The sequence below is a fragment of the Eutrigla gurnardus genome (assembly GCF_963514095.1).
Source record: "Eutrigla gurnardus genome assembly, chromosome: 10".
Lineage (NCBI taxonomy): Eukaryota > Metazoa > Chordata > Actinopteri > Perciformes > Triglidae > Eutrigla > Eutrigla gurnardus.
This window is the reverse complement of record NC_139924.1, coordinates 12,701,432-12,727,201: the sequence shown is the minus strand read 5'-3', so window position 1 is coordinate 12,727,201 and position 25,770 is coordinate 12,701,432. Positions and strand designations below refer to the sequence as shown.

Below are 25,770 nucleotides of genomic sequence, written 5' to 3'. Positions count from 1 at the left end.
ATAGCTGTGTAGTGTTTCTGACTTGCATACAAAGTCAATTGATCCTGCAGTCAAACTTTCACAAGTAACGGCATAAAAAAATGTGCTTTGCGTTTGATGGAAACAGCATTAGTGTGAGCAGTGATCGTGTTTGGCAAGTAGCGTGAGTGCTGCTCACAAACACGCATGATCCTGTGGTCGTGCTCGGTGTGAACACGGCATACGTTTATTATTCATACTTTAATTGCCATTGTGTTAGATTTTGATAAAGCTGTATAATATACATGTTTTGAGAGCAGTTATGATCCCAGGGAGGTTTTGCTGATGCAGATGTGGGGAACTCCCACCAATGTGCTGACCAAAACAATACAATTGTTGCTTGTTGAAACATTTTTTCATGATTCAGTTGCTGACATGATTCTTCATTTGAAGTCCAGAATAGCTTCAAGATCTACCAACCACTCAAATTTAGTTTACAGGAGAATTTCATTCGTATAATATCATAGTAATTGATAAATCATGGTGCCATCCCTGAAGTAAGTGAGTTTACGCCCAAATCAGTAGTTTCCCTAAACTACTTTGTTTGGAGGTGAAGGTCTCTGACCTGACATGCTGGCAAAAACGAGAATCTGTCCACAACAAGATGAAAGATGCATCAGGAGACCAGAGTTTGAATTCTGACAGTTAGTCCCCCCATCTTTCTCTAACCTTAAGCAAGTATGTTAGAGTTTATCATTCATACTTTGCGTTAGATGTTGATGAAGTGGTATCACATCAATATTTGTGAGTTATGATCCCAGGGTGGAGTTTCTGCTGACATGCTAGGCAGATGTTGGGAAACTCCCTCAGCTACACTTTAGCACTCCTTACATTTGGGAATCCTTCTGCAAATATTTCAGCAGATCAAACATGTTACTTCTCACTCATCTCCCGCTAAACGCTGCGCTTTTTTCCCCTCCAAATGATGGATTGCCTTTCCTCTTGCATAGTGCGGGTGAAAGGTGAGGCATTAAAAGCTGTCAGAAAAGCTACTTCTCAGAAAGCCCAGTTGGAGTCGAGGACTCGGAGATATGCGCAGTAATGTGTTGAGAAATGGGAGGAGTGAAAGCTGTTTTGTTGGTGGACCGGCCTTGTCTAAATATTGTCAGTGTGGGGACTCCGAGCAAACTCTGTCGTTCCTTCAAGAGGTTTGCTAATGAAGGCAACATTTTTGAACTATAGTTGACAGATGTAGGATAGAGGACTCTCCAATAGTTGTATTTCTTTAAACATATTATATATCCTCCCCGTTCCAGTTATCTCACACCTATTCTCACCACACACAGTCTTCTGAAGCCGTGAGGAAAATCCCAACAGCGTAATGGCAGGAAAGTTCTTTGTCCTGGCCTCTTAGTGGAATATGTAAGTGCTGACAGACGAGGCTCTTTAAGAACGGGAGCTCCTGAAAATCAAACAGGACACATTCAGTGTTTAATTCCGTGGCAACACACCAGAGAGCTTGCCCTGACTCATCACTCCTTCAAAGCTCGCTGGCACACCTCGCCGTGGGAATGACACTTCTCAGCCCATCTCTGTTTGAACAAGTCCCTTCCACTTTCTCTCCGAGCGCCGCGGTGGCCATTCAGCGGCGTTGTCCATTGATGGTGGAGCGGCTGAATGCGCTCGCTCAAACTTAAAAAAAAAAGGTGTTGAATACGAGAACTAAGTGTGCACACGAATGTGCCTCCCCATCCGTTTGAAGTATGAATTAATCCTTTTTTATTTTCGACGACCTGGCAGGTTCACATGGAGGTGTGGACGGATAGGCAGCAACACAGATCGCTTTATCCCCCATGTTTCTCTGGGTGGCATTAGAATATGTGATTTCATGTAATTATGGAGAGGAAACATATATGCCTCTTTGTTTACTACTTACGTGTGCCATGTATTTTGTTTAGTGTTAAACATTTAAATAAATACATATTCAATCCATAACACTAAGTTGATTAATTGATTAGTGGATTAGCAGTATTTTTACCATTTAAGTCAATTATCAAGCAGAAAAAAGAAATAGCTCCCCCAATGTGGGGTTTTTCTGCTTTTTTCTGTTTTTATAAAAATGTCACCTGAAATCCGGGGTTTTGAATTGTTGGTGAGACAAAACAAGATATTTTTTGGTTGAATAACAAAAAAAATGTATTCATTCATTGAATCATTTATTTTTATTGGATTTATACCTGCAAATTAGTTGCAGGTATAAATCTGCTGCTGTCATTCTCCACGTATGAAACTACAATTTATGCTGTAACAATAAACTGTGAAGGAACTCATAAATAACGACACGTCTAGGTTCCCAGTCATATATTAGCTTAACCTTTATGTCAATATAATAAACAAAGGTATGTCAGTACAGAGATTAACTTTTTGTTTGTTGACACATTTTTTAATGAACCAGTTACATAATGATTGGTAATTTGAAGTCCAGAGTTGCTTGAAGAACCTACCAACCACTCAGAGTTAATTGACAGGATAATTTGTCATTTACATTTATGGCATTTAGCAGACGCTTTTGTCCAAAGCGACTTACAATAAGTACATTTGTTAAAAAGAAAGAAACCACAACATATCATTGAATTCCTATAACATTGTATGCAACATACTGTAATCATTGATCAATGTCGATCAGTTTATACACAAATCAGCAGTTTATCCAGATTATCGGGGTACATTTAGAGGTAAAGGTGAGCTGACATGAAATGGTGGTTTTCAATTAAATTGTATTTCTATATACCCAAATTACAAATCTACCTCAGGGCCTCAGGAAAAACTCCCTAAAAAAGGGAAAAAAAGAAGAAAGAAAATAGGTAAAATGATAGAAGATGCACCAGGAAACTCTAAACTGTAATGGAAGTTTTCGGTATTTTTACCATTGCCTTTGGTCTGTCTTGCAATTCAATTTGAATTGTCTAGGGATTCATTGGAAATCTGACCATGTTTCTTGACTTGTTGGGAAAACGTCACCAAAACCTTGTAGTCTGACGTGCCGTTTTTCCGAAATCAGTTTAATTCCATCACATATTGATTCTGCGAGGCGTACAGCTGATGCTGCAGGTGTCCTCTGGAGACGTTCCCAGTGCTACCAATCTAATAGGAATCCAGTCACGCATCAGTGTCCACAGCTCTCAACACTCCCTGTTCGTGTCACAAAACAAAGACCGCAGGCGTCTCTGCGATATGTAGCTGCCAGGGCAACCAGACAACACCTCGAAAGCAAACAAGCTTCCCCGCTCTTTCTAACGGCAGCATAATGCTCAGCCTTTGTCCCCTTCAGTCCTCCACCCCGGTCCTCCACCCTGGTCCTCCTGCTCCATAACAGGTGCCACTTAAAGTTGCTTTGTTTCTTCCTTTGCAAAGGCCTCGTCTCGTTTTTATTTGCCCTCCTAGCTGACTTTGTTGTCTCTAAAATGGACTCAACAAACCCACAACCTTTCATTTTGCGTGGTACAATGAAAGCACGGCTTAGTAAGTGTGCATTTGTGTGCGCTTGTGTTTGTGCTGCTACTTTTCTGAAAGGACGCTGGTTCTTCCTGTGAGGACGACGCCGCTCTAGCGCCGCCCTGTTTTGCCGACTGTGATGTGGGTGAGAAGAATATTGAATTAGATGTGGTTGAAACCATTTTCAATGTTGAACATGAATGCTCATTCCTGACCTTGGGGTTTGGCGTAACATCTTAACTGAAAAGTGAAGCCTGTACATCATTATGCATCAGGGGCGACTCTGGATGCAAACAGAAGTCTGATTGCATGGAAGTCTATGATCACTTCTTCACTTGATTTGTTATCTCAGTAAACATGAGTTTTTGGTCTCAATCTCTAGTTTCAAGTCTTCTTCAATACAGCATGATGTTCATTTAGTAAATGATGGTCCATTTAGAGTCAAATATACCATGAAGCAGGAGATGATTTAGGGCGGGGCTACCTGCTGATTGACAGGTCACGACCACAGCCTCGCTACCACTCTACCAATGCATTTATCATGACTTTAACACTAAGCTGTAAAGTTGACCCAGAATTATAAAGCTTTGCTTACGGCTTCATGGCTAAAATGCTGAACTCGAAGGCCCACTGTTATTCTAGTGTACGGTTGGCATCTTAACCACCAGGAGGTCTGTAAGTTTCTTACTTACTAAGTTTGTAGGAATGTAGGTGGAATGAAGCATTTCCTGCCCAACACTATTATTATTTTGGCCAGCATAATCGTGACATGAAATCTTCATTCCATCTCATGTCTAATCCCAGCAACACTTCATAATGCCATATTGGCATACAGGCAATTTAGAGTCCCTGATGTGTTGGACTGAGGGAGAACACTGGAGCATCCAGAGAAACCCACACAGATAGAAGGAGAACATGCAGGCTAGTTAGTAATAATGTAACACCCCTGGCTTTGTTCTGGCATGTTTCTGGCTATAAAGCCATTAATAAAAGATTCATGTGGGCGGCTTGCATCACAATTCTCTTGCTTGTTAATTAACATGATCTTAATGTTGTTGTTAGTTCTGTTAATAGGTATATTTTCAGACCAGTAAAGAAACCTAACTGCAACAAAACATTGTTTTTGACAGTATTTGGACAGTATACTGATATACAATGACGATGGGCTTAAATTGCAGACCCTCAGCTTCAATGTGAGGTTATTCACATCCAAATTGGAGGAGGAGTTTAGGAATTACGGTTCTTCTAGGCACCAAACGTAATTGGATAATTGACTCAAAGCTGGTGACCAGGCCTGTGCTACCGGTATTTCTTAGTTACTTCCATATCTGTTACACAGGTAAAAGGTCTGGCGCTGATGTTGTGAACCCCCAACATGTGTCCAAACTGGAGAGAGCGTTGTAACCATTGATAAGCATCAAAAATAGAAAAGCCAGATCAGAGTTGAGCAAAAAACATTAAAGCCAATTGTAGAACAGCATGAAACTGAGATCAGGACACGAATGATGGGAAGAAAACAATATGCAAAAGTCCTTAAATGACTCATGATCTGACGCAAACCACATCTGTAAAACATATAAAATCGCTATTGTTCATTGATCATGAACTCTGAAGTGTATAGGAATATACAATCACGTTCATTTGTCCAATTATATTTGAGCCCCTGAAAGAGTGTGTATAAATATGGTTGCATATTTCTACAACCCTTTGGATGAAAGCTCAAATGATTATAACTGTGTCACTGCATGAATACTTCCCAACCTAACGGTAGTTCTTTGACATGTTTTCTTGAAGATAATAAACAGATGATTTGAGCATATGCTCAATCAGATTTGGTTGAATGATCAAAATATAAATGCTCCTTTGTTAAAGCTAAAACTCACTAAAGCTAATAATCATTCATTATTATAAGGGCAGTAACATGTATTTAATTTATTTATTTACCCGTTATGCAGGATGACCTTGTGATTTATGATCATCTTAATTAAGACTTTTTCATTTACAAAAAAAAGTTGTATCTGTGACGCAATAAAACATTAGTTTGTTAAAAAAAATGTAAGGTGACACAATTGGACACAATAATATCGTCCAGTGCTACTCCCAGATGTGATTATAACATCAAGGCGTTTATGATGTCCCCTGACATGACCTCCCAAGCACTTAAATGGTCACACATACTATTTGTGTTATACTTTTTAAAAAAAGTTTTCTTTTTACAGACAGTTTGCTCAAATATAACCGGGAGGCAGAATGAAGTGATGAAAGCAGAGAAAAGAAAACATGTCAGACTGTGATGTTGATCCCAGTGTACCAGAACAGTCATACATCAGTCAGCCGTGTAGGTGGTAGAGGTGCAGCAGCAAATAATTTACTGGCGCTTAAGCCATCGGATCATGAGAGTGCAAACACAATTATTGACAGAAATACAAAAGGAGGTTTGCGGTCGTCTCGTCCCAGCTGTGTGAAATTTTCCGCCAAACGCAACCGCGTGCAAAGAGGGCGTGCAGGTGACCGCGTCGGAGGACACGAGGACACCCCACCCCACATCCCATTTGTATGCAGTGTCCTTTATTCTCTCTTCGTGTGGTTTTCAATCGTGACCCAGTTTTGGAGGGACAAAGCCCTTCGCACCCCTGTTGTGCTTATAATAGCTCTGTCTCCAATTAATAGGGCGGTCTGTATTTTAGTGTGCGTGCATCTGTGTATACTGATCATGGGGCAACCTAATAATCCTTTTTTTGGTGACACAAAGGTGTTGCTGACATGCTGTCTTTGCCTTTGCCCACCTCCTGTTTGAGTCTTTAAGCCTTATTGCCCTTGACACACTGCCCCGCAGAGAATTAAGACGTCCCATTTGTCTTACTCACTGTGGACAGAGTGGGGCACTGTTTCCTTACTTTGCCCGAAGAGGCTCGCGATTAAGCAGCAAATAATGCTCCAGCCTCTGAGGGCTCACCGTTGGGCTTTGTTGCTGGGTTTTACTCACCGTGATGTCTGCGGCATCGTGTCAGCAGCAATAAAGAGACATCTGTTTCTTAAGCTAATTCTCCTCGTTTGCCAGCCGAACAAAGCTCTCTAACGCGAGTGGCTTAACCCACAGAGAACGAGACGCTGCCATTGTTCAGTTCGTCTTGTCACTTTTGTTTTACCAATCTGTCCAAACAGATTTACTGGTTCTGAAATTGAGCACGTGAAAGAATGTTGAGAGAAGTTAATGAGACGGCTGGAGCGACGGAGACACCATTTATAACGACACAAGCAAAGCAGAGCCGAACCTAAACCAACACGGGCATCCCTGGGGACGAACCATTAACAACGCCAGTTAGCAGGGAGAAATTTGGCCGCTGCTCTGTGTGCAGCTGATCTATAGAGGAGAGCCCCGGCTGAGCCTGAGGTTGTTCAGAAACCATTTACTATTATGGCACTGCTTTAGACTACCGAATAAACACGTGGAGACAGATTGTAGCCAGACTGGTGTGTTTTGCTCTTGGTGCCACTGGGTGAAGAGAAGCCGTAAGGAGTTTATTTTGAAAAATGGCAGAGTAGATGACATCACCAGTGCCTTTCGTAGACTCAGAAGTTGTGATTACTCAGCTTTGGTTTCCAGCGTTTGGCCCGTAAGTCTGTGGTTGTGTTGGAGGCTGCATTTTTTGGTGTGACTGGAATGTGCTGGACTAAAAGGTCTATCATCATTGGTAGAAACGGGGTGGAAACATGTTATAAACACCTTTTCCCCAGGTGTACTTAATAAATTTAGTGCACAGTTGTTCTGTGGTGTGACATGGCCAATTGTACAGAATCAGTCATCATGTGAAATGACATTGACAGAACCACTGTCACCAATAAATTACTATAAGAATGTTTTATGCAACTGCTTTATCCTCCTTTTGAGACTTCGTCATTATTCCACTGGAGGCAACCTCTGGTTCTGAAAAGTGAAGCCAAAGCTGAAGTGCCTTAAACTTACATTCCCTATACTGGCCATTTGGGGGCGACTCTTCTTATTGCAAAAATAAGTCTGATTGTATAGCAACTGTGAGAAAATGACTTTAATGACCCTACTTCTCATTTGATTTATTATCTCAGTAAACATTTTAACCAAGAGTCCCATTCGAGCCCATTTTTGCTACCAATGCAATCAGCTACGAAGTTGAATTTAACACAGCTGTAAAGCTCACCTTAAACTATGAAGCTAACTTTGTTAACAGCATCACACCAGAATCCAGCTGGATCCAGATCCAGTAAGGTTGCTGCTCGGGTTGCCGTTCTGTCACCTGTGTTCCACCCGTGGCTCCTCCACAGTCCAAATATGGTCACTTCCTTCACTGGTTGGAAAAATACCAAGATTGCGACGAACAAAAATCCAAACTCTCGGCTTCGAAACTATAGTCCACACACCAATCCTAACGTCACTATAACAGGATGTTCACGAAAAAAGTTTCTCTTTTCTCTGATGCAATAAAAATATAATCGTTATATAATGCTCAGACCTTTAGGCCAGAACATTATTCTATAGCTTTGTTTGTTTTATTCTCTTACTACTAATGTGTATTTCCATTATAAAGCTATTAGCATACTGTATAGCTCCTGAACAGTTTTTTTTAATCGTAACAAAGCTCTTCCTGTTCTACTTTTAGTAGGTGTAAACTCTCACAGCAACACACATTGTGTTTTGTGCTAACTGGTTGTTGCCAGATTAAAAAATTGATAAGCCATCTCACCAAGGGTGTCGACCTCTGAAGTGTACCAAACAAACACGGGGATTCCCCAAAATAAACACTAATGTCAATGGAAAAAAAACATCCACGCACACTCTCACCTAATAAGCACACACTTCTAGTGCAAACAGCAGCGAGACAATTCACACAGGAGAGACAAGAGTAAGCTGCAGAGCAAACAAGGGAGTGGAGCTGAAAACCTTCTCGGGCAGCAGGGCCCGTGGGTGTCATGGAGAACTCTACCTCTCACCTTCTGATTTGTGTTTGCACACACGTGTGTTTACTTGCCTGTGTGTGTGTGTGCTCTCTTAGTCTGCTTGACAGGTGTCTCTCAGCTCCAGTCCATCCAGTTTGGGCAGCACTGAGTGCTACTGGAAAAAATAAGCTGAGAGAAGTCATTCATCTTTTTCGTCTTTTGTATTCACTGACTTTGAAGAGTGAATTTGTCCTCCACCCATATAAATCTAAAAGGTTATTTAATGAATACTTAAACAAGACACTAATTTGCCTGTTTGATCATGTTCAGGCATTGTTTATCTTAAATCAAATGACAGGAGCGTTTTCTGGTGATAAGAAATGTTAACTTTTGGAAAGATAATGTTCTGTGCTTGGTGGAGGTTAGGGGCGCACGCGCTATTACAAACAGCTGGAAACGGCGGCCTCCCTTGTAAAACTGTGGTGTTTTGTTGACCCTGGTCTGGGACCTCACTTCCAACTTCCATGTCAACTCCCACTGGGACCAGATCTACACCCTCATTCATAACCAAACGCACAGCACAGGCCCTGAAAGAGACGGCCACCTCAAACCTCGAATCAAATTCCACTCATCAGCGCTGTCTGCGGAGCAGAGGTCCGGACTCCCGACACAATCAGCAGCTGATGAAATGATCTCGATAGGTCCAAGCAATTCAAACATCATTAAAGATTTGAATCGCCCACGACATCTTCTAATATGTGCATTTAACACCGTGTACAAATTAGTTTTCATAAAGCTTCTGTGTTTAAAATTGCTACAGTGAACACAACTTTATTTCTTCATTCATGGTTTGTTAAGGTAAACACTAATAGGGACAGATACAGTAAACTGTGTACATAAACTGGAAACAGCCATCAGACTGTCTCAGTGGGCCGTGCACTCTGCCTCACTCGTCCTCCCGGCCCTAATGGAGAGAGTTCAGGTCGATTATAGAGCTAAAGAATAGCTCACCAGTGTCATTTAGAAACGTTGGTCTGACACACAAACTTTAGATGCTACATGTAGTTTATCTACTGCTGCCACAACAAAAGTCATACATGAATGTGTATCAATCAAAATAATACAGGGACTTTGTAGTTTGTGAGAAGTGTTGTGATTTGGGAGGATGGAACAAAATAGGATTTTATCACAGATTGTGATTTTAAAAAAAAAACAGTAAACTGATTGCGGTGAATTTACATTATGGGGATAATCATGAATATCCCTTACCTGAGTGAATTGAAAAGACAATCATGGTAGAGAAGTGAAAAATAGAGCCTGATTAAAAAAATAGGCCACCAGGAGCACAATGTATGGACTCACACAATGAATCAGAACATTTAGTTTCCATATTGTTCCATGCCTAGATGCGACTGTGTAGGGGATTAACACTAATGATATAATGTTCTTCTGATTATTTACAGGTATCACAGATTTACATAACTGGAAAAAATACTAAAATATATATCGAGAACCTTTCATGTTAACTTTTAATGCACCAATCATAACAATCCAATACTTAACCACAGGAAGGGACACTCTGTCTGCATAACACTTTTTTAATTCATAACATTGTTCTGTTCCTATTCTTACTTTTGTAATGCATGTGAGTTTTTCTTGCCCTGCTCGTGTTTATCCCTGTTGTCATCTCCAGACAGCCATGTTATCTGTTTGGATGTAGCTCCGTGTGGCGTTTCCAACCCTCCTTCTCTCTCCCACACATCCTGTCTGCTGCAGCAGACACACTGTCTTGTTAATTTCCTGATTGTGTAATTATATCAGGATGTTGTTTGTGCTATCACAAATATAGCTAGTTATTGTTTGGGCTGTGTGTGTTTATGTGAGATGAGTGCCGGTGATAGCGAACCTCGGCTCCGTGCTCTCGCTATCTGAGCCATCAGAGATAGCCGTTCCTACGCTCTGACTTCGTCACATGACGTGCCCTTTCATCCAGCTCTGCAGTTTAAATGACACGCGGTGTCACAAAAAAAGATTAAAGCAGGTCAGAATCCGATCCCTCCTTGAGAAACCTCAGGAGAAAGTGTGTTTGCAGGGCGGGCGGATGTTTTTTTTGGGCAGAAAGAAGACATAGATTCTGTCCGGCCCGCTAGCTGTAATTATGCTTGTTGAGAGTTCATTTGACGAGAGTGGGGAGTGTAGGAAGAGGGCAACGGAAGGGGAGGTGTCATCCTCTCACATCAGACATGAGGCCCTGGGGCAGGAGCGGAGAGGAGGTGCAAATGAGTTTAGCTCAAAACCAAAACTGTCTGCGAGATGGATGTGATAAGTTCCACCGCCGTTGCCCACCCTTCCTGGCCCTGGTGATGATAATCACTCAGCTTGTTTTGCCTTCGCTACCTCATAGATAGAAGCCGAGAGCTACATGACAAGACTCTAAACAAACACTTGAGATGATAAAGGACAGACGGCTGGTTCACACAAGTGAGACCAGTCATGCTCTAAAAAGGCCTTTTACACTGGAGACTGAAACTTGTTGCCTTTCCTGCGTAGCTTCTCTGGCAGTCACATAATAAGCAGATAATCCTGCTAATCTGATGCATTTTCTTTAGTGTCAGGAATGTACCCGGCATCTCAAGTCCAACACAGACTACAAGCTCATGATTTGCTTTTTGCCGTCTAACGCTGTACTGCACCAAACATGGAGGAGATTTTTTTTGCACAGCGTGGTTACATACAAAGCAAATGCAAAGACATGAATAGATGACTTGGGAAGGTATTTGCGTCATATTGTGACACAAAAGATTATCAGCCTCCTCATGACGTAGCTGAATCAGAAATGGAGGAAACAAATGTTGTGTCTGTGGTCCCCCAGAGGTCTATGATAGTAGCTCATATTAGTCCAGAGACCAGACCAGACTATGTGGAGAAACCAGAGACTGTCCATGTGCAAACAACAAGGTCGCTGCTGTATTTATGTCTTGATGACGCTATTTTAGGTGTTGATGGAGCAGCTTCAATGTTAGCATAGCCTAGCCCCCATCAATCCAGACTTCATTCAGAAAACAAGCATTTTAAAAGTTGTTTGCTTTTTGTCTTGCAGACAGACCTAACAAAGCAGGACTTTATTATGGAGTTATTTCAGCATCCTTTTTATGCATTTATTGCAATTAAATAACAGCTAAATAATTTCTTCCTCTGGGTTCATTCAGGGTTTCCTGGTGTATCTGGGACTTCACAACATGTAAAAAACAACAATAGTGGTTATTTCAACCATGACTGATGAAACATTGTTGGCGTCAACATGGAGGTAAGCCTCTCTGGCACGTCTAGCGTTTGTGATGTGAATAAACACAAAGGACCCTGTGATCAAACTCATATGAGTGAACATTTGCTTCTCGTTTACACGTTATAATGACGTGAAACCCTGTTTCTTGATACTGGAATGAAAATAGGGTGAAGAGGCTGCTTCAAACATTTTTTTTCCTAACTTTTCAAAGCAGACAATCAGATGAGCATGCTCACTTGATAGGGGGGGTGTATGGAGATGTGAAAGTAGGCAGTGTCCTTAAGATCCGCCTCATCAGGCTCCGTAACTACAAAGCTGGAAGTGAGCAGACCAGAGGTCAAGCAGCAACTTAATGCATTCTTCAGATCATTTCACGACCCTTTGCTTTGCTGGAATGATATTGTGCCCCGCATGTCAACATGGCAACAGTCGTCTGCAGTTGGCTTCTGTGTCATCTGTTAATCATCCTCTCAGACCAACACAACAGTCTGGTTCCCTCCTACATGATGTAAACAAGCCTGATGCAAGTTAGCATGTGTTCTGTAAACGTTTCCTGCCAATAGCGGCTGTCAGATTCCTTCCTGGACCTGTTTTGGAGCACATTATGGAGTTTTCAATCCAACATAATGGGATCACCATTTAAATAGCCTTTCAAACAGCTACACCAACAGGATGTGTGACTCGTTCTGCAGCCATCTCCCTGACCTGGCTGCACTGCGTTAAGTAGACACCTGATTTGATGGTACAGCTTTGTCAGATCGTCACAGCCTAAGCCCCGGGGGGATGAGCCACAAATCACCATCTAAGACTCTTTGGAGTCGGAGCTGTGGACCCAAATCCCCAAGTTTACCTTACTTACCTGTCCTTAGTCCTCTTACTGCACACTCACACAGAGCTGTGTCCTGGAAAGTCCAACTGGTAATCCAATCCGACACCTGCTGGAAGGACACCTGGCGTCCACATTTACTGAGATTGCATTGCAAGGGCAAGGCCTGTTTTTTACACCTCCGTCGCTTAGCCTAAGAGCAGAGGTTTTGTTGTATTCGTTAAGAAATCAAGATGTAGCATAAGTAAGCAATTATCATTAATCACGGGCTCAAATGACATGGCTTCGCTTGCCGTCGCTGGCAGCTTGGTGCTCTGTATAATTGATACGTTCTTTGAGATCTCGCTTGAGGTTGAAGGATGGAAAGCTTGTTGGGATTGTCTGAGTTTCTGGTGTCAATGTAACAAAGATTGCAGAAATTTTGAAAGGGCAAACTAGTCTTTGAATCCTTCATACCACCCTTCTAAGATTTTATGTGAACAACATTGTTGGGAATTATTTCTGACCAGCACTACTGGGAAGTTTCCTTTTTCCTTTCATAACACGTTTTGTAAATGGAACGACCTTTGAAGTCACTAATCTTATTTAATTGACGCAAACCTCTCTAGAAAGCCTCATCCTTAACACAAATAGCTGTGGAGTGGATTGGAGCCTATTATTGTGATGTGTGGCTTTCCTTGTGTGAAGACAATCAAAAGCCTTCAAAGCCAATTAAGGATTTGAATTTCACTAAATGATACACTTTACTGTAAATCCATCCTACAGACCGGGGGTCTTCAACCAGAAATCAACCCCCCTCCCCTTCTGGAGGAGGATTATTAGATAGATATGTACAAACTCAGGATTTTTACCAGACTAAATACGTTTAGTTCACATTTGTATTGCACAAAGTTGCCTTTGTAACGATACAAATTCATTCTATAAACATTTTGCATCGGTCTCCATTTGTTTTATCCATAAAGATGTAACATCCTCAAAGGAACACATGCAAAGTGCTCTTTTAGGTTGAACTGAGCTTAAGAACTGCTTAAAGATCCGCTGCGGGTAAAAGTCTTCAATGTGTTTAGTTTGTTTAGTTAATGGCTCGGAGCAAATGAGACACACCGGTCTCGTTGAGCTCGTTGCAGGAAGAATAAAGGCATACTATTCTGTCTACTCTGCTTTCCTGATTTTTGATAATGCCACATTTCGCCTACATCTGTGTCTCCATCTGTGTGCTTCTCTCTATAGCAACCTACACAGTATTTGATAGCAACAGACAGGACGGCTCTACTGGCCTGGTGTCATTATGTCTGATTAAAAGTCTCTTAAATGTAAAACTAGGCCACTAATTTTTTCCCAGTCACAGTCCTGATTTGGACAGGCATCCACCAGTGACCCCTGCTATACACTATATATTAGAAGTGGACGTAGTCATGGTGAAGTCAACCGTTGGTTTGTGGACTATGGTTTTAAAGCCTTGAGTCCAACATTTTGACCATTACCATCTTGGATTTTTGCCGTCTGTAATTTTTGCAACCAGTGAAGGAAGTGACCATATTTGGATTGTGGAGGAGCGACGGGTGGAGATGATGAACACAAGCAGCAGAGCAGCAACCTCACTGGATCTGGATCCATCTGGATTCTGGTGTGAAGCTGTTAACAGAGTTAGCTTCATAATTCATTGTCAACTTTACAGCTAAGTGTTAAAATCATCTTAGTAGCTAATAGCATTTTTAGCGCGGTAGTGATGCCGTAGTAACAACCTGCCAATCACAGGTAGCCCCGCCCTAAAGCTTCCCCTGCTTTAAGGTCTATTTGACTCTAAATGGACAATAATTTACTAAATGAATGTCATGCTGGATTGAAGAAGACTTGAAACTAGAGACTGAGACCAATGTTTACTGAGACAATAAATCAAGAGAGAAGTAAGGTCATTTTCTCATTGACTTCTATACAATCAGACTTCGCCTGATCGATCCCCACTTCCCATCTTACTTATTTTCTCCAGGAAGGATATTTGCAAACTGCTGTGACTGGAAATACAAATGCTGCTCTGATGGCGAGCTTTGCATATACAGTTCTCCCCTTGAAGTCTTGAAATACCAGCGTTGTGAGGATTCTTTCCCGACACTGTTGACAAGATTTTGTGTTTAGAATAATAACAAAGGAATTCATGAACCAGCACAGCAATTTTATTTTAGTAGTAGTTTTCCCGTTCCCCCTTTCTTTGGCTTTTCTAATTGTTTAAAGAAATAATATGAGCTGTTCACTTAGTCAAACAAAACTGGGTCTAATAATACTATTAGTACCTTTCATACAAGAAATGCAGCACAAAATTCTTTACAACAAAGGAAGATAGAAACGAAGGTATTTCATCTTATTAACGTATCTCCTAAAGGCACAATTAATATTCAGTGTCAAGTGTCTGAGGCCAGAAGCAGAAACAAACCCTCCCAATTTTCCTCTGGACACAAATTCGCTCCAGGTCTCGTTTGCACCAAAATCTTTATTTTTCAGGGATCTCATTTCCAGGGGTGAAACCTCACTGCAGGTCTCATCTGGGTCGGGTCCTTGGAACAAAATCACCCAACAGCGCCGTGGGGGGTCTCACAAGTCACACCACATCTGTGTGTTCAGATCTACCAACCACTAATTATAATAATAAAAATAAGGTTACAAAAATGAAAAATCTGCCCCCATTCTTGCAGCATGCACATGTATATAGCATGCGTGAAATCAAGAAAAATATGAGATTTTTTCAAATGAAAATAAGATGGAATATAAAACACATTTAAATGAAACTTCAGTGGAGGTAATTTGAGATGTATTGAACGTAAGCTCTGAACGTTCGACAGTTCCGGAGGCTGAACTGTGTCGGTGGAGAGGGAGGACAGGTGAGGAGCTTTGCTTAGGCAAAGGAACATAGCTAATTACAACAGTGCCTCACTATTTAATTGGTCTGATGGCTTTCAATGTCATGACACGACAATGACGCATGCTCCAGTTGCCCTTCATCTGATCTAGATTGGTTGTTGTCAAGGTGTCATCGTTGATGCTGAATATTTCAATCTGTGTGTTGATGTGGCCGGGAGTCGACATGCTCAGGGCCACTTTGCTGCATTTAAAAATGAATTTCTCTAAAGGACCCTCTCAACAGATGAGGAAAAACTCCTTAAAAAGATAGATATGCCATTCTTAGGCTGTGATGATCCTTAAACATGACATTATTATTTGTGATTATTGCTATTTGAAAAGAGTTCTGAGTTGTTTAATGAAAATGTGTCCCGGCCTCCCATCTTCGCTGTATTCTTTCAATCCAGCTGACTACAGATGGCAAATGGAATCAGATGCAAATTAAAAAAGAAAGAGAATACCTGATTTCAGGTTGTATTTGACTACACTGTAACGCTGTTAGCCATGTGAACTCTGAGAGCAGAGGAAACGGGGTGAACCCATCGTGATCTTGCTTTGTTTGATCCCATCATGAGCCTACCTGCGTCGAGCGTGCAAAATGACAAACTTATTTCTCTTATGCCTCTCACCCAGCCTTTCTTTAGGTACTTAATCACCTTTAGGAGGATAATTCCTCCTTTGGCTAAGATGCCCGTCAGCAGCGTGTGATCCCCGGTAAACCGTACTTATCAAACTAAATACTTGATCCGGACCAGGCCGGCAGCTAAAGACCAAGCTTTGAGGAGCCAACTCCGAGCATTGTGATTACAGACTTAATAGAGGACAAACATCTTATACGTGACCGCTCTGTCCTGTGAACTCCACCTTTACTTGACCCGGCTGGATCAGACCAAACACCGTTTATGGGTTTGAAAATGAGGACATGCAGGTTTTCAATGGTGTGTTAATGTCTTGTTCGTAATATGTTGGTGAATTAAGATCGCTTCGGATCTATTATGCACAAGATACAAGTTCATGAGAAGGAGGGGGGATTTAATCATGACCTCTGTCTGAATGGTGTAAACAACATTCACAACATTAGGCAACAGAGCTACAGTTAGTGGTTTCCTGCCGAGGAAAATATGTTTTTAGAAATAGACTGAATTATTTTTTAAAGATACCTCATACAAATTCAAAGAGACTTCGATTTCCACAAAAGGGAAAGAAAAGGTTTCATAAATTCCATTTTGCAAATCACTTAAAATGTTTGTGTTGGTGTTTCAGTCAGCATCTCAGCCAAAAGTGAAAAAAAACAGTACTCAATTAATGAAAAAAATACATTATTAATGCTAAAATATCTATATATTATTCAGGAAATGCTTAATAAATATCAATATATCTTCCTAAGACAAATGCAGATGGTTGAATTCAGCTCTACACACTCCAGCCAGTAGAGGGTGGAGGTGCTCCAGGAGGAGATCCTCCTACTCCCGAGCCTTATGGTCTCACACCATCACCATGCAGTTCCCGTCTCCTCCACCTATCTGTACAGTGTGTGTGCACTGATGTCATACCACCTTCCAGGGAGAACAGCAGGAGTCACTGTCACACTTTGTGAATAAACCAGTCCATTTTTTCCTCATTTGTGAATGTGTTGAAATAACCAAGCGTTGCGCATTAGAGAACCATCTCCTACCTGTGGCTAAACATCAACAATTATAAAAGCCTTCTGAGGAGATGCCCTTTATCTCGTTGCATTTTTTAAATGGGGGCCGCGTACTTTGAAAGGCCCCGGTTAGCCTTGATGAATGTGGTTGGGGGTACGGGTGGAGGGGTGGGCTTGCCTAGAAAGCCAGACATCAAATAGACTCCAGTCAGAGGTGAGAGAGGGCTGAGCAGGTTCAAGGAAATAATGAGGGATCCAAAGGGTGAATCTCAGAGGAAGGCGTGTTATCGAAGAACTATTTGGTCATGGCGAGGTGACGTTTTGTTGTAGGTAGTCAGCTCCCAGGATGCACCTTTTTGTCTGTAATTGAAAATTGTAATAAAGACCAGAAGGTCGAGCAGAACTTACTTAAATATAAGTAGTAAGTCTTACCCACTCATTCAGAGCTCCTGCTTATGTATTCCCTTTGGAGCTACTATCACATGTACTATACAGTATGTGTGTCTCAGTGGCAACTCTCATTTGCCAAACGCATTAATGGCAATGAATAATTTTGCTGATCCATTTTTACCTTCACCTTTATGTGCCATTAGCCGAGTTCAATAGCTTTTTGAGTTTTACAAGGAATAAAAGCTTCATATTCATGCCTTGTTTCAGTCGTCGAAGTAGACAAATGTTATTCATTAATAGCAGGGCTTAACTTTACAAGCCACATGATGCAACACATGGAAGGCAGTGAAATTACAATTACCATCTACTATGGAACATAATATAGCAGATGCACATGCAAGAGAACAAGTGCTGTTATGTTTGTGTGGAATTAAATTGATCGTCGCTTATAAGAGTGGATCAGATCATTGAGTAGTTGTTTGACCTATTCTAGCTTTCTCATTACGTTGTGCTACAAGAAGGAATGATTGTTTTTGTTTCACAACAATTTATTTATTACTTTTCCACCTCCAAATGTAATATCGATTACAATATGAACGGAAGAGCCAAACAGGAAATAACAGGATCCATTAATAATGTTCCCTGAAGTACGTAGAGAGAGCAGCCAAACAGTGAGGTCAAAGAGCTGCTTCACTTCATCCTTCAATTTACATTGTTGAGCAACAGTTACAGGTTACCAAAACCAGTCTACATGCTGGTGGATCGGAAGTAACAAACCTCCCTGTACTGTCAAACCCACACAACTATGACCTATTGGGACATCCAGTGTCCAACCAAGCCAAATATGTAATTTCAGCATGTATAAATGTGTTATAGTGCAGCCATAAAAATCTGTCTTAGTTTGAATACTACAGTCAGTGTAAATGTATGTGTTCAATGAGGAGCTGGAACTAATATATTTATAAGTACACTCTCACCTTCATTTCAGTATATTCATGGAATAGAGAATTGTCTGGCATAAACAAATTCATGTCCAAGTATTACAAAATTAAGAAATATCACTAATGAGTATACAGCAGTGTGTGGTGTATGGTGTACTGTTTTGGATACTTTTATTAGTACACTTCCAGTACACTGCACACTATGTACTTAACTTGCATAATGTGTAAAGCTCAGTCGTTAAGCCAGTGATACTTTTATTAAAAATATATTGACAGTAAACTAGCAAATAAATATTTTTTCATAATAACACTTGAGACACATAATTGTTGTATAGTACAGTTTACATGAACATTTTATTGAAAAATTTACTTTAAGTGAAAGTTATGTGTAAATAGTGTACATGTAATATATTTTTGGTACATTTTTAAAATATATGTTGAACATTATTATAGTAATTCACTGGAGGCATAGTTTAAATATGAATCGTTTATTGGAATAAGTCAGTATATTGATGGTATACTGCTTATATATTAGCAAAATTTGTAATAAACTCGTAAAACAAATAATGCAAACTTTAATTTCACTAATCAAACATGTATATTAGTACACAGTCAAGTATAATTCCATTCCAAAAATCCATTTTAGCCTTTTAAAATACACTAAATACACTTCAAATTGCAAACTTCAAGTCTGAGTCAATTCTGCAAGTCACGTAATGTAAAGTAATGTAAAATAACGTTTAATATACTTAGTATATTGATTTTTCACCAGGGGAAATTCAACCCAGACTAGAGTGGATAGAACTCTAAGAAAGATGGTATACCGGTATACACCATCCGGGTATTGCAATACGAATGAGACAAATACGAGAGTTGAAATACTTGAGCGCAAAATCTCTTTGATGCTGTGTCACTAAAGTTGAGATTCTCCAAAATCTTGTATCAAATGTTGTCTGTGGTCCCCCAGAGGTCTACCATAGTAGCTCTTATGAGTCCAGAGACCAGACCAGACTATGTGGAGAAACCAGAGACTGTCAACAAAATAATCCCGCAAATAAACACAAATGATCCTGCAGTGTTGTGCATTAGTACGCTGCATTATGTCATACTTGTCAGTGTGAACACAATTATGCACTTAAACTGGCATGTGTGAGTGCAGAAGTCTGCAAATTGAGACCCAGCACACGTCTTCTGTTTGTCTTCCTGGTTTGGTGCTAAAAGAGCACATTTCCAGTCGATGGGTCAGCAGCTCGCACGATTCCTCCACGAGAAGTTCAAAGCTGCCGTTACATTTATAAGATAACCAGTGAAGGCAGACACTATTGTCTACCAGTATTCTGACACACATGTGTTTTCATATTAGCATGTCACACATAGCATTGCATTGTGAAACTGCAGACCGCCATCAAAACTTTAAAGGAATAGTTCAACAGTTTGGGAAAATACAATTTCTAACCTTTTTTTTACCTTCCCATGATCGCTAAAAAAGTGAATAAGCATAGTTTTCAAAATGGTAAACAAATCTTTGAAAGAAAGAAAACTCCCAAAACTCTTATTCTGCTTTGTATCTTGTTAGCCCGAATGCTAAGCACCAAAAAATTCCAACTGTCATGCAGGAGGCTGCGCAGTCTCTTTGCGTAGCCAAGACATAGATGTGTAAGTGTTCTGCTTCTTGAACCGCTGTGTGGTTTCCATTTCTTCTTCTTCATGTTAACGACATACGACACAACATGTAAATAGCACAAGGCTAGGCTAGCAGTTTCCTGCTGCTTCATAAGTGTACACTCAGAGCCAAAGAACAGTTCCTGCAAAGTACAACACGGCTGATATATTGCAAACAATGCACAAAAGACAGATGTGAGAAGTAGAGGTCTGGACCTGATCCAAACTAGGAAACCTACTCCAACCCAGGCCTCCAGACTACCGCTTCCACTGGTAGCACTGGTAACACCGGTGCTACCTCCTTTCTCAGGCTTTCTCAACCTTTTTTTGGGGGGTACAACGTGATATTAATCAGTCCTGGAACGAAGTACACTCACTCAGCTGGACTTCAACCTTCGTGCTGCTACTTTCTATTCCTCTACACTTCAAAGGGACTTATTGAGGTTTTACTTCACTATACTTATTTATCATGATTATATGAAATGTATGCATTGTTATACTACACCCAAACTATTTGGCTACATAATGTGTAATGTTATACTTTTATTAGGCCTTTAATGATGATGTACTTAGTAAGTTTAGTTTAGTAGTTAGTTAAGTAGTTGTAGTAGTAAGTAATAGTTAAGATTTTGAATGCAGGGCTTTACTTGTAATAGTGGGTTTTTTTCATGGTATTAGTACTTTTACTTAAGTTTCCAGATACATTTTTATGCTATGAACAATCTAAATGTATTTGAAATACACTAGTATATATATTTATTTTTCATCTAAGTTGCAGTGGCTTCTCCCTCCTCTCTCCTTATTTAGCTTTTTAAAATAATCAGCTGCTTCATTTCAATCAGAAGATAGTGACTCTGCTTAGATCCATTTTGCACACAACACCTGGACCAGGATTTGGACCTGACCCAGCTCAGGTTGCAGGTCAGATTTGTGGATCCATGGAACATCTAGTGCCACATACAGCCCAGGCCTCTGCTGATAGACAATCAGATCATATATAGACGGTTAAAGGGATGATTGACGATTTGTTTCCCCTACACCAATATCAAGGTGATTTTAAATGATTTACGATCAGAATTAAGATGTTGTATAATAACTTCATCCTACTGTGCATTAAGTGATGTTTCTGGTGGAGTGGCACTGCCTTCTGGTCTACAACCAGGCAGCAACCTCTGGTTCTGAAAAGTGACTTCAACTTGCATTCTCTCTACTGGCCATCAGGGGGCAACTCCTCTGGTTGCAAAAAGCAGTCTGATTGCATAGAAGTTTATGAGAAAATGAAAAACTTGATTCATTATGTGAGTAGATAGATCATAAAAATGTTAAGAGGTGATTTCATATGTAAGTTGCAGCCATAGATTGCAACCCTTTTTAAATCAGACTTCCACAAGGAGGAACATGTTTAAAGTGCGATGCCTGACTGTCGTAGCAGATTATCACTGGAAAATGATCTCTGGATCATAGTGGCAACACTGATACAGAAAGAAGAATCCCCCACATTCCCATCTTGTATTTCTATAAACTATAAGTCTCCCCAACAAACCGTTGCTCAGACAAGCAGTCACACTGAGGACTCTGTCAAGCATACAAAGTGGTCGCAGGAGAGAGCAAGTGAATTCTTCCAGCTTGGCTCGGTTTTTCAATGATTAAAAAACATGGGCCAGTTTTACAGATTTCATTACAAATGTGATCGGGCCTCGTAACACGCTGCACTTCTCCTGCTTGCTTCTGGCAGGCGCTAGACACAAGGATGATGCAGATATTCCTCCGTCAACAGTCACTCCGCCTCCGCTCTTTATTTAATGTGTTCTTCATTATTCTTTCATACAGTAATTTTGGCACATTGGCTGACGTGTGTTTCTCTGCTTCAGATTGCTTCATGTTGATGTCTTAATACAATCCTCCATTTTCTCACTCGGTTGACATGAGAAAAAATGTCTCAAATCCTAAAACGCTGTTGCAGAGGGGGTTCAAAACTCAATCATGTTTGAATAACAAAGCTAAAAAAAGAGACGATTGATATGGTGTGACAGTGTGAAATGCGATAAAGGGTCAAGAGGAGAAATGCCGCCTCATTTTGGATTTCACAAGCATTTTAGGAAACCTCTGAGAACATGTTTCCTCCAAAACTGCTACTAATTTATGGCCCAGCTCGGAGGAGGCAGATCATGACTCTCTTTGTTTTGCAACCTGCAATATTTCACCGTGTGTCTGCGCAACAGCGGAGTATCTGCATGCTTTACTTCAGCGTTGATTTCAATAGTAGTTTGGGTTTGATTTATCTTGGGATTGTTTCGTTTTAAAGTTGCTTCAAAGTCCTAAGACAACACTTTGAACCGTCTCTGCTCTGCTGGCATTGTGCGTCACTTCTAAACAATGTGAATTTTTTTCCGATGCGAAATGTTTTTGTCCGACGTGAAGCAAATGATCTGTGCCCCCTTTCCTCTCTTGCAATGATTATTAGTTTATTTACAGATGCTTTTATCCAAAGCCATATTGAAATGTAGGGGATCCTGTTTTTATACACCCGATTTAGCTTCGTTTTATACTGCTGCCAACCAGCTGTATGTTTGATCAAGGGACACAAACACAGTTTAATGTCCCTCCACCAGAGCTTTGAACCCACAAGCGTGCCCTTTTGGCCCAGTCCTCCAGCCTCCCACTCTTCAGTGCCCACTGTTGGTAATTCATCTGGCCTCCCGTACACAATGAATCATTTTTATGATGGAGTAAAAGAAGGAATACTTGAAACATCTTTGCATGTTCATTATCCTTCACTTCTACTAACACACAATGTCACCCTGTGATTGTGGCACATGCATGGTAGTCTGATGTAAAAAGCCCTGGCCTCTCTTCCTTTCCATGGCAGATCTCTCTGCATGTGGATCAAATCAGAATTATCCACTAATTGACTATTTACAGGGCTCGAGAAAATCCCTAATGGACTTGATATTAAATCCCCCTCAGATATTTAAAGTGTCTTTTTGGAGTGCCTTGCTGAAAATCCAGGCTTTTTTTCTTTTTTACAAGACGGCCAAGTTAAGCCCGCCAGTGTGTTGGAATGGGCCAGCCAAGCCCAGGCGGCTGTTAGATGGGATTATGGGACGACAGTAGGGAAGGGCAGTGCGACGCAGGGGAGAGGGGAATGGCCAGATCTCCGTTCAATGACTTCCAGATGGACTGCAGGCCCAGGTTCTCTCACTGGAGATACGTGCTCAGCCTGGTTACATCGGACTATATACGGGATTTAAACTTTGCTTCTTTATAATGAGATTGACTGGGGTTTTATGTGGAAAGTTAGATAACATAAATTTCAATATGCCTTCTTGACCCTTTAAAGCACAATTAAGGCTTTGACTAAAAAACTTGGACTATTAAACTGAACTCTGGGATCTTTGGTGTAAACGTATGTTACTTTTCCTTTTAATGTCAAGAATACATCACTGTAAACCTTTACTGTTGTTTTACGTTTCAACATTGCACAACGACTTTGTTTTGTGGTCTTCACAGATATGGTTGGCCCCAGGAGCGGTCCACTTCTGCTCCCTCATCCACGTTAGAAGCTGAAGCTGATCTGGACCAGAGTGAAGAGATCACTAATGGTAGTAGATCTGTGTATACATTCTTGTTTGGTTGGTGCCAATGCTTTTATAACAGTCCCATGTAGAATGTGATCTTTGTGTAAATCTGTTCTTCTGTTGTCAGTACTTACTTATGCTCAAATAAATGGCTTCCCAAGTAAATGCTATCAGACCTTAAACTTACTTTTGCAATGTTGGACACCACACTGGGTCATTAATGTTATCTATTCATCCATTCATCCGTCCATATATCCAATTTATGTTTATATTCTACTAAAATAAACTTCTGCAAATACATTTTGAGAGAAACCTAATGCTGCCCAAACTAAGTTTCTATTTTTTTCAAGCAGGAGACATGATGTGTATCCTTTATTAACATTTAACAAAACCACAATCCTTCCTTAGCACTTTTGTTACCTAAACATACCCACATGCTAGATTGTGGTCTCCGGCTCATCCACCATCCACCCTGACCGTCTCCCTGCAAAAGAACGTAGCAGTTCCTTCAAAGGAATAAACATTGTGAGCGAACATAATCCAGACAGCAATTATATTTCCCTCAGACATATTAGTTGTATAACATAATCTCAAAGGACACAGGGTTTCCATACCAATGGTCTTGCATGTTTGATCCCATTTACTGCATTTTACATACTTTTCTTATTACAGCTAACCATTTTGCAACACATACGGATGTGTTTTCGATGTTTTGATAGAATCTTCATTCCAGGCAGTCATTGGTTTCCGTTTGTTACATATCTACGAAACAAAAATGACCTATCAGAAAAATCAACGCAGACTGGCAGAAAACTTGTTGCCTGAGGGATTAGTCAAGTCAAACAAGTGCTATATTAAAATTGATGGAAGCAAATCTGAATATCAAAAACTGAACAGAATTCACTTGAAAAGTGTCAGCAAAAAGGAAGATGATATATACAAATGTGAAAAATACTCAAAATAAAAATACCCTTTAAGCACATCAGATTAAAGTGCAGGAGTGACTAGTGAGAAACTGTACTTTTACAGCTAAATGAATGTCTGATCACTATGATGAGGCAGGTTATAGTTCAGCATTTCAAGACAGCTGGCTGATGATTTGTGGATGTGAGTGGTAGCTCTCTGTGAAGAGCTTCCCTTCATGTGAAATGCATCAACAGCTGAGAAAGAGATAGAGAAAGGTGCTGACATGAACCAGGACCCGGCCATCAGCATAACTCAGGATCTAATGAGAGGTCTGTGAGAGAGAAAGCAGTGATAGACTCACCCTGCCGTCTCTACATTCCTTTCAACAAATTGGTTTTACTTTGACTTTTGATTGCAGACCAGTTCAGCACAGTAGACCAGATACTTGAGTTACTGATTGTGGTTCATCTGCTGTAAGTGCTTCTTCTTCTTTTGGACAGCACGCATTAGTGGCAAGAGAAGTGGGCTTATCAATGTTTAACGTATCGTTGGTTTGCAGAACCAGGCAGAAACCTCTAGATCTGAAAGTGAAGCCAATGCTGAAGTGACTAAAACATGCATTCTCTCTACTGGCCATCAGGGGGCGACTCCTCTGGTTGCAAGAAGAAGTCTGATTGCATTTGTGAAAATTACGCTACTTCCCACTTGATTTATTATCTCCGTAAACATTGTAAACATGAGTTTGAGATCTGGAGTTCACAAACCAGTGAGTGACATCACCATACGTCCACTCCATATATTTGATGGGAATAACGGACAACATTTTTGTGGCGACTAGACCTGAAGTGCTTCATTATGGCCTCTGAAGAGATGTTCAAATTAAGTGACTTTGTCACCATAAAGTGTTTTTAGCTTTAATACATTTATTTAGGAGAGAAGGTTGCATGTAACTGCTCATCTTTGGCAGGTTAATGTTTCCAGACTACAGGCAAACATAAACTTTACATGTAGGTCCTAACAAAGCTGTGTGTAAGTTTGGAATGTCAGTGAATCTCAATTAAGCTTAGGTGGCAGAATGTATTTGATTGAATGTCACATTCCTATCTGGACGTTATTTATTTGGTGGATAATATTTACCTTTTGTTTTGTTTTAACATATATGTATGTATAAAATTGAGCAAGAAACATTCCTGACAAGCAGTTTCTCATTCTCTCGTGCGTCACTGAAAACAAACAACAAGGTCGTTATTTACCAGTTCACGCATGAGTCATCA

At 40.6% G+C, this 25,770-nt stretch overlaps 1 protein-coding gene across 1 annotated transcript in view; it reads left to right on the top strand.

Moving 5' to 3' along the window:
• The window catches only part of brip1 (BRCA1 interacting helicase 1), a 79,743-nt gene extending 56,119 nt beyond the window's left edge, over window positions 1-23,624 (top strand). The window contains exon 26 of the mRNA XM_084019463.1: window positions 23,523-23,624. Within this exon, the coding sequence (XP_083875589.1) occupies window positions 23,523-23,579 (57 nt within the window). The 3' untranslated portion in view covers window positions 23,580-23,624. The remainder of the gene's footprint in view (window positions 1-23,522) is intronic.
• The last annotated feature ends 2,146 nt before the right edge of the window (window positions 23,625-25,770 follow it).